Raw genomic sequence first — 12,574 nt, 5'->3', positions numbered from 1 at the left:
CATTCTAAATCCATATTTACTTCGGTTCGGTTCGGTTTATATACCGTCGGTTTTCGGTTTATTCGGTTTTATACCAAAAAACATAATTCTTTATTTTGGGATCATATTATATGAATTTTAGAGTCTTGTTGTCAACACATTCATTTATTAAAAAATATTATAAGTTTAAATAAAAGAACAAAAATAAAAAATGTTTCTATCATCTAATAAAATAATCAAATCTATAATTAAAATCAAATCTCAAAATTTTGATAATAAAAATAAAAAACAAAAAATAAAACAGAAACACGAAGCACAAAAAATAAGTTATTATATTCTTTCATATTTAGCGTTCATCAAAGTCATGTTTCTTCTATTAAACACGAAACTCTATTCGTTTATAGATAAAAAAAAATTGTGAAGAATTTCCACTAATTGTTATCATCAAATTTATAATCTTTATTTCAATTTAGTCAATGCTAAATTAAAGCAAAAAGATCAAAAGAAGACTAAGAAAATAAGAAGCATGTTTGCGATGAATTGTTATTTAATTATAGTTCAAGTGTTTTACAAATCAAGACTATTTTATTACTGTAAAAAATATGGTAATAGTTATTAGCAAAAAAATTAACTTATGATTTTCATACGTTGTTATAAAATATATACATATTTACATGTTTCTATTTTTTTATCGGTTTTATTCGGTTTATTCGGTTTTATCGGTTATATACCGAACCATATCCAAATCCTACGGTTTTTAAAAATCATATCCATTCGGTTTGTATGGTATATACCAAATCCAAACCATATTATCTATTTCAGTTTGGTTCGGTTCGGTACGGTTCGGTTTTGCCATATTGAATAGCCGTAGTGTGAATCGAAATGCAACTTGCTTTTTCTATTATATGTGTTTAGTATTTACTTTTCTAAATAAGATGTATGTTAGACCAAGTCGGCAACCACCACTTGAATATGCACATGCTTATATAATTCGCATTTAATACAAATACGATTCTTATTTTTAGATTGAGGTATTATACTGTTTAGAGCTCAAACGTTTGACATATTGAATCTAATGATTATTCCACGGAAAAGAAATATATATGGGAATGAGAGGTGTACAATTGAGTAGATGTGGCTTTGTTATTAGAATATTATCCGCACAATCTTATTCACCACTAATCCTCTATGTAAAATCGAATCTATATAGATTTTACAATTAGGACAGACTATTAGTAGGATATAAATATAATGTATGACTCATCGATGACAATACTGAAAATGATTGCAGGATCATCCCCCTCATTTGTATATGATAAAAAAATTAGTATTTTATATAAAACTAAGTTAAGATCTGGGCCTTGCGCGGAATCAACATTATATATATAAATTAGTTTATGTATTAAATATTTTTACATATTATGAAATAATAAATATATATTAAATAATTAAAAGTCAGTAACTATTAAATATATAATTAATTTGGTGCGAACATATAAATCAATTTTATTAATCCAAAAAATATTTTTCTTATATTTGATAGGATATGTTATTAAATTTAAATGATACTAACATAGATAATATATTTTAGTATATTTTTAATATTAATGTCTATTAAATGATGATTTCTACTCATATAGTTTTTTTGATCATTTGTATCTTTTATAGAATTTTAAACCATGGATCATAAAATTTGAATGTGAGACTTTTAACAGTTTTAGTAATTTATAGCTATTTGTAAAAATTCAAAATATAACATATACATAAAAATCTAATTTTTTATTATATGGTTATTGTGGTTATTTAATTGATTTAATAGTTTAAAATTAAACAAATATGATAGAAGATACACTATTTTTTATCAAATCTTTATTATTCAAAATCATTAATTGCCGTATATACTTTAGCCACATTAGGAAATTCCGTAAATTTTATTTAAGCCACATTAGGAAATTCCGTAAATTTTATTTAAGGAAATAATAAAGTACATTAATGATGAATTTATTGTTAGTTTAATAAAAAGCTTATTATATAATTAGATGGGCCAACATATTTTTCTAATGATTCTAAGAATTATTATAATGATGACATGTGGCTACAAAATAAGTTGTAATGCTTCTCAAATAATATATAGGGGATATAAGTAACAATCCATGCTTTGTTGTTTTAATCCTTTAATTTTTATGCCAATTATAAAAATTAATTTGATTACTGTATCATTATATTACAGTTTATAGATTTTATATAGTGTTGTGCGATAAAAGCATATGTCATGATATATAGATAAGTCCTGGAAACGAAAACAAACCAATAGTGTTGTGAAAACGGTTTATGCGGTCGTTTAGTTAGGCGGTGTTTGTAAAGGATGTGTGTTCATAAAATCGTGGAATGTGTGTGTGCATAGGTTTATCTGCAATCCAATTAATAGTTTAGTTAGTCTAATTGATTAAGCACTATTTAAAGGTTATTATATGAAATCGATCATGTGACGTTAGAGTTCAACAATTATACATTTATATTCTCTTTATATGCTAGTTGTACTTTGATCACTATCAGCCAGGTTTTTCAAACATGGCGACACATTATAGAAATAAACAATGCGCAAATGATATTGATAGATGTTATATATATTGTATGAATTGTTGCTTTTGTTAAACTATATTATGTGGAAATTTGGTTGCAAAATAGTCTAGATATCTAACATTTAGAACATAGGCAGGCAGTATAAGAAAATGTTATTGTATAACAAATTATTTATATCATTCAATGGTTATTTGCTTGAAGGTAAATCAGATCCTGTGAGAACTAAAAAAAAAAAAAAACACATATACAAGTCAGATTTTTAAAACATCAAATCTTCTTTGTGTGAAGAGAAAACAGTTAACGAGGAGAAACATGAGATTCAACATGGGATTTTCCTCGTGGACCTTGAGTTCTGATAAAGAGTCTATATTGATCAAAGGTCATTGGAGGATATAAAGGAGGATTATGAGTGGATACAAGTTCTTGTAATGGTTGGATAGGAATATCGCTTTTAGGATTGTAGAAGAAAGCAAGTGAAACTCTCTCTCTCTCTGAGTTCACTATCACTCTATGCTCCACACTCTTGTATGTTGAGTTGCTTAGAATCTGCATTTTTAACATCATCGCAATACACATAAGTTTGACTATAAGTTTAATACCAGTTTAAAATATATCTAAATATTTCAAAGATTTGAATTTGGATAACCATTCCGTAAATTTTAATGAGCAGTAAAAATTATTTAACTAGGAAATCAAAAAATAAAACAAGCAGTTTATACAAAAAAATGAGATTAATTACCATAAACTACTAGTATGTATTAAATTGTTTTGAAAAGGTATTACAACTCTTTTAAAAAAGACTTTTGATGATTTTTGTGGAATTTTCCTATTAATTTAAATAATTTTTTTAATTAAATAATTTTTTTGTAAAAATAAAAATAAAATAAAATAAAATTTTGTCCTGTACACTACACTAGGTTTCAGTTTTCGTCCAATTAAAAATAGCAAAGTTTGGAAAGAAATTAAATCATGATATGGACATTATTCTTTAATTCCCACTAGCCACGAAAAGCTAACATGAGTTTTGCTTTCATCAAAAATAGTGGTATTTTGACTAAATTTCTGGAGCATATGAACATGTGTGATGTTTGTGTTTGAAAAATCGTGCTATACATTGTACAAATTAATATTCCTTCTCTGCGACATGGGCAAACGGCCAAACACATGTGCGCAATGAAAGATTATTGCTGTACTGTTTGTTTCATATTAAAATAGGGACAGCCACTGATAATTAAAAATATATATAATTCATGATTTACTTTATTTCCTGAAAGTGTCATTTTATACGAAACAGTCCATAAAAACCGGCAGGCAGGATACAGATCTAAAAGGACGTAATATCTGTTATCGGAATATTGACATAATAATTACAAATATTCAGAAAATTCGAAAGACAATTTAGCACAAGTAGTTACTGTTTATCATACTTGCATTTTAAAACATGTCTAAAACGTGGAACTGTAGCTTATCTCATACTCGTCATTAGTCGTCTCGAAAATTCTTAATGTTGCATTTTCGATCTTACACCAAACATCAATTTATATGCATGTGTAAACAATATGGAAAATTATCTACACATATTTGAAGTGTTTTCCAATTATTTAAACTATTATAAACGTCAATTTATATGCATTTTTAAAAAATAAATCCATGCATATTCTAAAAAAAAAGAATTGATTTATTACCTGGATTTGATCACCAATATTGACAATGAAAGCATGGGGATGAGGCTTGACAGTGATCCATGTATTATCTTTGCGGACCTGGAGACCAAAGACTTGATCGTCTGGTAAAAGAATGGTCATACCTCCAGGATCAGAATGAGAAGAGAGACCGAGAGCCAGCTCCGGTCGAGGGCATTTTGGGTAGTAATTAACCCTCAAACATGCTCCAATGTTTTTACCTCCAAAAGCTTCTTGAAACTTATCTTTGTCGAGTCCCAAATTTGACGATAATACCCTCATAATCCTCTCGCATAATTGTACTACTTCCTTGCCATATTCATCGATCACTTCTCTATAAAAAAACATTAAAAATATTAACGAATCTAGTCCAAGATTGTACTTTTTCTTTTTAGCAGCTTTTTGTGATTTCAACGTTAAAAAATTACAAATTCTCCTCGTCAGAAGGATAAAGGAAAACAAGAAATAACTTTTCGGTAAATGGGTCTTCTTCTTAAATAATTTAAAACTTTCCAAAAAAAGTAAAAAAAAAACATAAATGAAGGATATAAGGGCATCAGCATCAATGAACCTTAAATGGGGTTCATAATTTTAATTTTTAATTTTTTTTTTTTTTTACTTTTTCGTTTGATTTAAAAAAAAAAAAAAAAAAAAAATTAAACAGACCAATCGCATGCTACCACGTAGCGTGGAGCCCGCGCTACAGTGATGAACCAGGTTCATCCCACTGAACCTGCAACTGAACCTGCAAGAGTTGAGTTCACAAAAAAAAGAGTATTTTAATTTTTTTTTTTTTTTGGGAAAAGTGTGAACTTCTGCATTGAACCTTCAATGCAGATGCTCTAAGAGCATCATTAATGGGGGTGCTTAGAGGGGGTATTTAGCAAAAAATTAATATAACAGTGGGTGGGACCCACGCAAAAACTAAGCACAAGTGCTTATTGTACTTAATTAAGCACTGGTGCTAGCAATGTTTTGCGGACCCCACTGATACGTGGCGGCCCGCGATTGGTTCGTTTTTAAATTTTTTTTTTTAAATCAGAAAAAAAAACCAAAAAAAAAAATATATTAAGCACCCCAAATGGGGTGCTAGGGTTAATGGTGCTCTAAGATCACTTGAAGTCTCTCATAAACCATACTAATATTTGAATATGATTTTTTTTTTTCAAACTTGAGAAACTCATACTAAAATCTTTCGTTTGAGAAGTATTGGCATGAATTTTCTCAAACTTCGAAACATTTTTAATTAAATATTGCATTCTTTTGTAAATAATAATAATAATTGAAAACCTTTGCAAATGTCCTAAGATAATCACAAAGGAGAAAATAATTAAATAAGTACCTAATGGTGGGAGGCGAAGAAGGCCACTTATTGAAATCTTTCAAATGAGGAGGAAGATGATGAAGATAATAATAATCACTCCAATCAAGAATGGCTCCTTTCTCAACTCCTAACCTACTTCCATAGCCTTCATAGGTCCTTGGTGAGTTCGAATATGTCTCTTTAGCATTGACCGGCAAGTGGAAAAACTCTCTCCAATTCTCTCTAGCCGCGTCCATCAGCTCCGGCCTCACACCGTGGTTCACCACCTGGAAGAATCCCCACTCACGGCAAGCCTCCGATATCTTAGCCATGATGACGTCATCCGACGACCCATCTTCCGAGAACAGTCCTTCAAGGTCTATGATTGGTATGTTGGTCGCTGCAGGAGCGTCCTCGGTCATGGTAGGGCGTTGAGAGGCTGGTTTGATGTAGCGGTCGGGGAGAGTGGAGAGGTTGCTTTCGGCTAAGGACTGGACTCTGACGATTGGCTCAGGCCACTCGTCCATCATTGAGCTTTTCTCTGTCTCGATCTTCACATCCTTCTTGTTCTTGTTCATCTTTTTGTTTTGTTTTGATCGATTTCTCTTGCTCATACGAGACGTTTAGAGGATTTGTGAGAAATAACAAAAAATTAGATTGATGGTTGGAGTTTTAAAGGAGGGTAAATGGTGGTGGAGGAGAATCAGAAACCGGCTCGAGATGATGAAAGCAACGTATTTAATTATTAACGAAACGTGTGGAATATTTTATAATTTTTTTCATTTTCGGACAGTAGGACAAAAGCTATATTGCATCGACATGAGAAACTATGGGTCACTTTGAGTTTGTAGCAAGCTTTGTGTAATAGTTTAAACTATTTTAGATGACTAAATATCGATAAAGACAACTCAATACTATTAAGAGACTAATATTAATTTGATCAACAGACGGCACGTGTCGTCATTGGGATTAGTGTATATAAGATGGTTATCTTATAGAAATAAAATTATTTGTTCTAAAGAAATGGGGAATTGACATCCGTTTGCGGCTGCATTTGGCAGACGCAAAAGTTTCTATATAATTTATAATATATACCTAAATATTTTCATTCATCAATTGTGATCTAAAAATCCAGCGGATTTAGAGATTATAAACGATCATCGTTAGGTATAGTGCTTGGTTGATGACTAAATATACCTTTTTCAGTGAACATAATGAATACAAATATAATCAAATAAAAATTATTAAACGATATTTCATTTTAAAATTCCTGAATATTACTTGCAGCTTAATAATGATAAAAATATCCATGGAACACGAATTTTAGAAATCAAGATATTAAAATGTTATTATAAACACATGAATTCTAGAAAGAGTCGACATACTAGAGAGCTTCTGCATTTTTTTCTACCGTTTTTAATATTTCTCACAGAATTTGTCAATGTTTGGATAAAAGATTAGACGCATAGAAAAGTAAATCTGTTTTCGGCTCAAAAATATATAACTAAAAAGAGGCAAATATTTAAATATTTATTAACAAGAACTTAAAATATAGTTTTAGTAGTATACCACGTGGGCTAATAATCCATTTGTAGGATGACGTCGCTAATGACGTAAAGCTTTCAAAAGAGAAACATTGAATTTGAATAAAAGGTTTTATAGAATTCTTGGTTGATCATATTCTTGGTGACATGTATAATCTTCTTTAAGAAACTCCACCGCATAAAACTTTCCGGTCGACAACTATACAAAATATATAAAAACTATCCACAATCACGTGGATTTTCAATCTTGACGATTGCCCGTCAAGTTAGTTAAAACCCACAGTTTAAATTAAAAATTAAACAAAAGAAATCCTAACCAATTTAAAACTAAAACTAAGGTGATGATTGTTTTGTTAGATTTTAGATTTTGGTTTTTGGATTTTGGTTTTTGGTTTTTAGTTTTTGGTTTTTAGTTTTTAGTTTTTGATTTTGCAGTAGATTTTGGCTTTTTGAAAAACTTGATTGGTGGTTTTTGATTTTGGTTTTTAGTTTCTGTTTTTTGCTTTTAAAAGAAAATAAATTTTAAATATTATGAATAGTAAAATATATATTATTGAAAAAAAATACTATCATCAAAGCATACATAATTTTTTAAAAAAATATTTTAAAACAAAAAAATAACATTATCATTGTAAAATAAAATTAAAATAGTTATATTTTTAAAAAGGTGGTAAAAATAAATATTTATGTTATTCAAATATTTTAACATAAAAACTATTAGTTTTTAAATAAAAAAATATTATGTAATAAATGTATAATAACTATAACTAACAAATTTAATTAACTTAATGTAAAATTTATAGTATAAATTGTTATTTAAATAATTATAAAATAAATCAACCTAAAAATTGTTTTATAATTTTTATTCATGTGTTTTAGAATAAATGTAGCTTTTACAAAGTAGATATTTTTTTATAAAATTAATATTTTCTGAAAAAATTGAAAATTAATAAAATAAAACTATGAATAATAACATATTATTTACTATACAATTATAAATAGTACTAAATATTACCACAGAAAATAGTTACTTTTTTAAAAATAAACTAAACCAGATTTTAAATATATTTTTTAGAAGTGTATAAAATTTTATTATAAAAATATTTAATTAACTTTTCCTTGGGTTTTAAAATAAAAAGTAAATTTAGAGGTAATAAATATATAATATTTACAACTAACAAATTTAATTAACTTTTCTTTGGGTTTCGTGATACAAAATATTAGTTATTATATCATAGATTTTAACTTACCTAAAAAGACTCTCAAGTTTGAGTTGTAGATAATATTATTTGTAAACCATTTGTTGATGTGTTTTCTTTTATTTTAGATGTGATTCTTTTATGTATAAAATAATTAATGTATTGCAAAATGATGAAAACTGCTGTAGCACTTGGGAAAACCCATAAAATATGGATTCTGGTTTTTATGTACAAAATGGTTAAATAGTTGAAAATCTAGTTTCCCTAAAAAATAAGAAATCTACTTTACTTAAATCTTGATTGGGTGAAAACTAGATTTTGGAAAAACAAAAACTAAAAACTACTCTAGAATCTACAAACAATCAACCTATAAATCAAATCGACCTGAATTCAAACCCGAACCCTCCGTTTGAGATTAAAGCTTTCACAAATTAAAAAGTTTTATGTTATGTAAATACTTTAGAAATAAACTGTGTATAACTGAAACTAAAATACAAACTATTGACCGGACTATAAATTATCCAAAGCCAGATTTCGAAGATCTTATGTACAATCAATAATACTATTTTTTGTGTAGCTAGGTCAATGTTACCTGTAAATAATATTATTCATCCGAATGTGATAATGATTCAAGAGGATTTAAAAAGTCAATGGAACGTTCTATCAAGTTTTTTGGTATAGAAATTTTCTTTTTGGTATTTGCTTTCTATAAGTTAAGCAAAAATTATTTCTTAAATTTCATTCTTGTAAATAACAATTTAAAATGATTGTTCTTTTGCTTCTCCAAGTTTTTTAACCAAAGTCATTGCCACAATATGTGTTAATCCTAGCACGTGTTTCTTTTTTGCTGCAATGGTTGATTAGTTGAATGAAAATCTATAAACAACTATATAAGTACTCAATTGTATATACGTGCATTTGATGCTAAATCTAGATACACTCAACATCCATATATTCGTACACTTCGAAAAGCATTTTCGAATAAAAGTGAATCACTTCTAGTTATAACAAGAACTATAATATATAGTCCAGAGCATGCAATTTGTATTTTTGTGCATAAAACTTGTGCCATAAACTTTACGTTTTATGTCATCGAATATCCTTTCTAAGAGCTAGTAAATATTGGTAACTAAAGTTTATAAGGATGATGATGATGATATGATGACCATGCTAATTTAATTATCACATGTGGTGATACAGTGATATAATAGGATATATTATAGTAATGTGATGATAATATTATGATACGTGTTAAATCATTATTCTAACGCAAATGATGATCTCTAGTTAAACCAATGAGAAATTAACCCAATGGTTAAAACTCTTGGATCACCTAGTAGAGGTTTAAAGGGTCGCAGATTTGGTTTTCATCGGAAATTCTATTCTCCTAAAAAAAAAATTAAATAATTTAGACCTCACCATAAGAAGATGTACAAATCTTCGGACGCAAAACTTCCTAGTTTCTTAAAAAAAAAATCTCCGGTCTGGCGATTTTGGTCAAGATATATCGTGCAAGTTCACATATCTAATATCTTTGAACTCCCGCATGAGTTTTGCAACAATTGCATTGTAATATATAACTCGTTGGTAAGCCTCCACATTTAAACATATGGCCTGTGAATTTCCTTTTTGTGCGACAGCTAATCAATTAGCTGAAGAAGACTAACTCTATAACTTTCGTGATTTTTTCTCTTTATTTTTTAAAACTGGATTGTCGGTAATGTAATTCGCTTCTACATATTATATTATATATATATATATATATATCTATAACTTGCAAGTCACCCATCTTAAACCTGTCACAGATTAAACATAATTAATTGTGAAGTTTTATAACGAGAATAAACCATATTATACTTTAATGATATAGTTGTTCAATCCAAATTTTGAACGTTCTCCATAAAAAATTCCTATACTATAATTGTTATAATTATGCAATGGCACCACTTTACATATAGTATATTTGCAAACGGCAGTGCTTGTTGACAATCATGCATGGTCATTGGCTTGAACGATCTTCATTTTGTAAAAAGATATTAGCCCTGTTCTTTTGATAAACGCTGCATTTAGCGTCAGCGCAGCGTCTCCAAATATTCACATCAACTGCTTTGTGAAAAAAACGCGGACAGCGACGACGAGAAAAAAAATGTCGCCGTAAAAGTAAAAAGAGTCTCCGCGGTGAGTCGTGATTGACGCTAGAATTTCAAGCGATCAAATATCATAGAAAATCTGATGCTGCGTCTCGTTTATTTAACACCGACTTCGGTGGTTTCTGCAATCATGATTTTAAAGCAACAAAAATTACAGGACTTTTGGAGACGTTGACGCTAGATGTAGCGTTTATCCAAAGAACAGGGCTATTGTTCAGCGATCGTAGTTAGATGCATATACAAAAAACAACTACGAAGCTGACTGCGTTACAGGGAGCCCGAATGTTCTAAGCGTATCTTAATTAGTTTTATAAAGGTTGAAAATTAGTAGAAGCGCATTGATCAAAAGTCATATGATAAATCTTGAAAATTTGAAATAAAATCTTCGAGTTGCTTATAAATGATCGCTATGCTTCAGTTTTCCGTATATGTATGTGTAGATATGTAGGACCCCACGTTAAGAGTAGTGGATCACATGCTTCCATTAAAAAGTTGTTATCAAGTGTAGTTGAGCCTCTCCATTTTTTTTTTTTTGGTCAAACTTTGTTGAGCCTCTCCATATTTGGCAAAAATGATGCCTTACAATTTTTCACATACCATTTTATAACTAAATTAAATTTATATGACCCAGAGTAGAAAAGAACTAGTTCGAAATTCTGAGATGACATTGGACAAGTTATTTAATACCATAAATTTCAGTTAGTCTTAAATTTATCAAAATAAATTAAATTATTCAGATACCATAAATCGATAAATGTTTTTCCTTGTTTTAGTAATGCGACATATAATGCTTTCATGATAGTGGTTGGAGCTTTGGAATTTTAGACATGTTTGACCGGTTACAGAAATCATTGATCGTGGGTTGTGATTGGTAAATTAAAGCTTTGAAGGCTTTAACACAATTCGAAAGTCTTAAATCGCTATGTATTTTTTCCTTTACTTGCTATTTCCGGAATGTAAAAAACTTTGTAATGGTATATCCATTTTGAAAGGGAAAAGAAGTCAAATATTACCCGATCAGATTTTATTAGTTCTAAAGTCTTTAAAATTTCTAAAAACACTCGAAGTTATTTTTTTTTAACTATTAGCTTTTGTTTAAGTTCTTACAACATTAAAAGCCTAAAACCAAAAGTTGATATCAAGCTCTCAACTATCATTCGCTATTCGTCCGAAGATATGTATTTTTTTTCTCATTCCCCAACATACATGCATGATACATTATAAAGAAATTCTAAGTCAAAGTGCAGTAACATGTATGCGTGTGTATATCCACCAATTATATGAAACTAAATGCGTAATCATTATGTAAAATGAAAAATCATATTCCTGAATGCAATCATAATTCATTGTGGACTCTCATAAACATTTACGGATAATGGTGGACAATCCGTACTCTCTTACACTTGCAAATCCGTCACATCGAACAAGTTTTTCAATATTTTATTTTGAAAGTGGTAGAATGACTAGAAATCTCTGGAAATGCTTGTCGCTCTCTGCACCCCACAAAGTGCTACATTGCAGAATTATTATTTTAATGTTTTACATATAGTTAAAATATTGATTGATTTATTATGGACGAAACCGAAAAAGAGTAAGCATGTTAAAAAGGGGGACGAAGAAGAAGCCACTAAGAGTTGTGTGTTCTGCCGAAGAGATGAGGTTGGGCCAAGGACGAACGAAAGTGAAGTATACGTTTGCTTTAAATTTATAAAAATTTGAAAAAATAATTTCACTTCCTTACCATTGGTGATATCAAATGGAGTTCTCACATTAAAATTAAAGACTAAACTAGACCCTGATCCGCGCGCCGATTTGAATTTTCGGTTTTTAGTTATTTATTTAACTAAATAATGTATTTGTAATATTTGATGTATTATATTCACCAAGTAAATAATTTTTTGGCATCTTAAACCATTTATTTGTGATGAATATTCGATATCATATAAAAAAATTGAACAAATAGACGTAATTAAAGAATTGTAGACGATATATAAAAACAATGGTTATTAATATAAAATATGAAGAAATATTATATTATGACTTAGTATGGGATAAAAGATTATAAATTAGTTATACATGTTTAAAGAAAATAAAATGATTTTTAAACTTCTATGAAAAATTTAACATATAAAAA

General features: G+C 28.9%; 1 protein-coding gene across 1 annotated transcript; it reads right to left on the bottom strand.

Annotated features, from left to right (window-relative positions):
• Positions 1 to 2,730: 2,730 nt before the first annotated feature.
• On the bottom strand, positions 2,731 to 6,240 carry LOC106324723 (flavonol synthase/flavanone 3-hydroxylase-like). Its single transcript, XM_013762695.1, has 3 exons — positions 5,587 to 6,240; positions 4,248 to 4,578; positions 2,731 to 3,108 (listed from the first exon to the last, which is right to left on the bottom strand). Exons 1-3 carry the CDS (start codon positions 6,159 to 6,161, stop codon positions 2,860 to 2,862), a joined length of 1,155 nt encoding a protein of 384 aa, XP_013618149.1. The 5' UTR covers positions 6,162 to 6,240; the 3' UTR covers positions 2,731 to 2,859.
• Between the last annotated feature and the right edge of the window lie 6,334 nt (positions 6,241 to 12,574).

Source organism: Brassica oleracea, chromosome C2 (assembly GCF_000695525.1).
Source record: "Brassica oleracea var. oleracea cultivar TO1000 chromosome C2, BOL, whole genome shotgun sequence".
Lineage (NCBI taxonomy): Eukaryota > Viridiplantae > Streptophyta > Magnoliopsida > Brassicales > Brassicaceae > Brassica > Brassica oleracea.
This window is presented reverse-complemented; position numbering and strand designations above follow the sequence as displayed.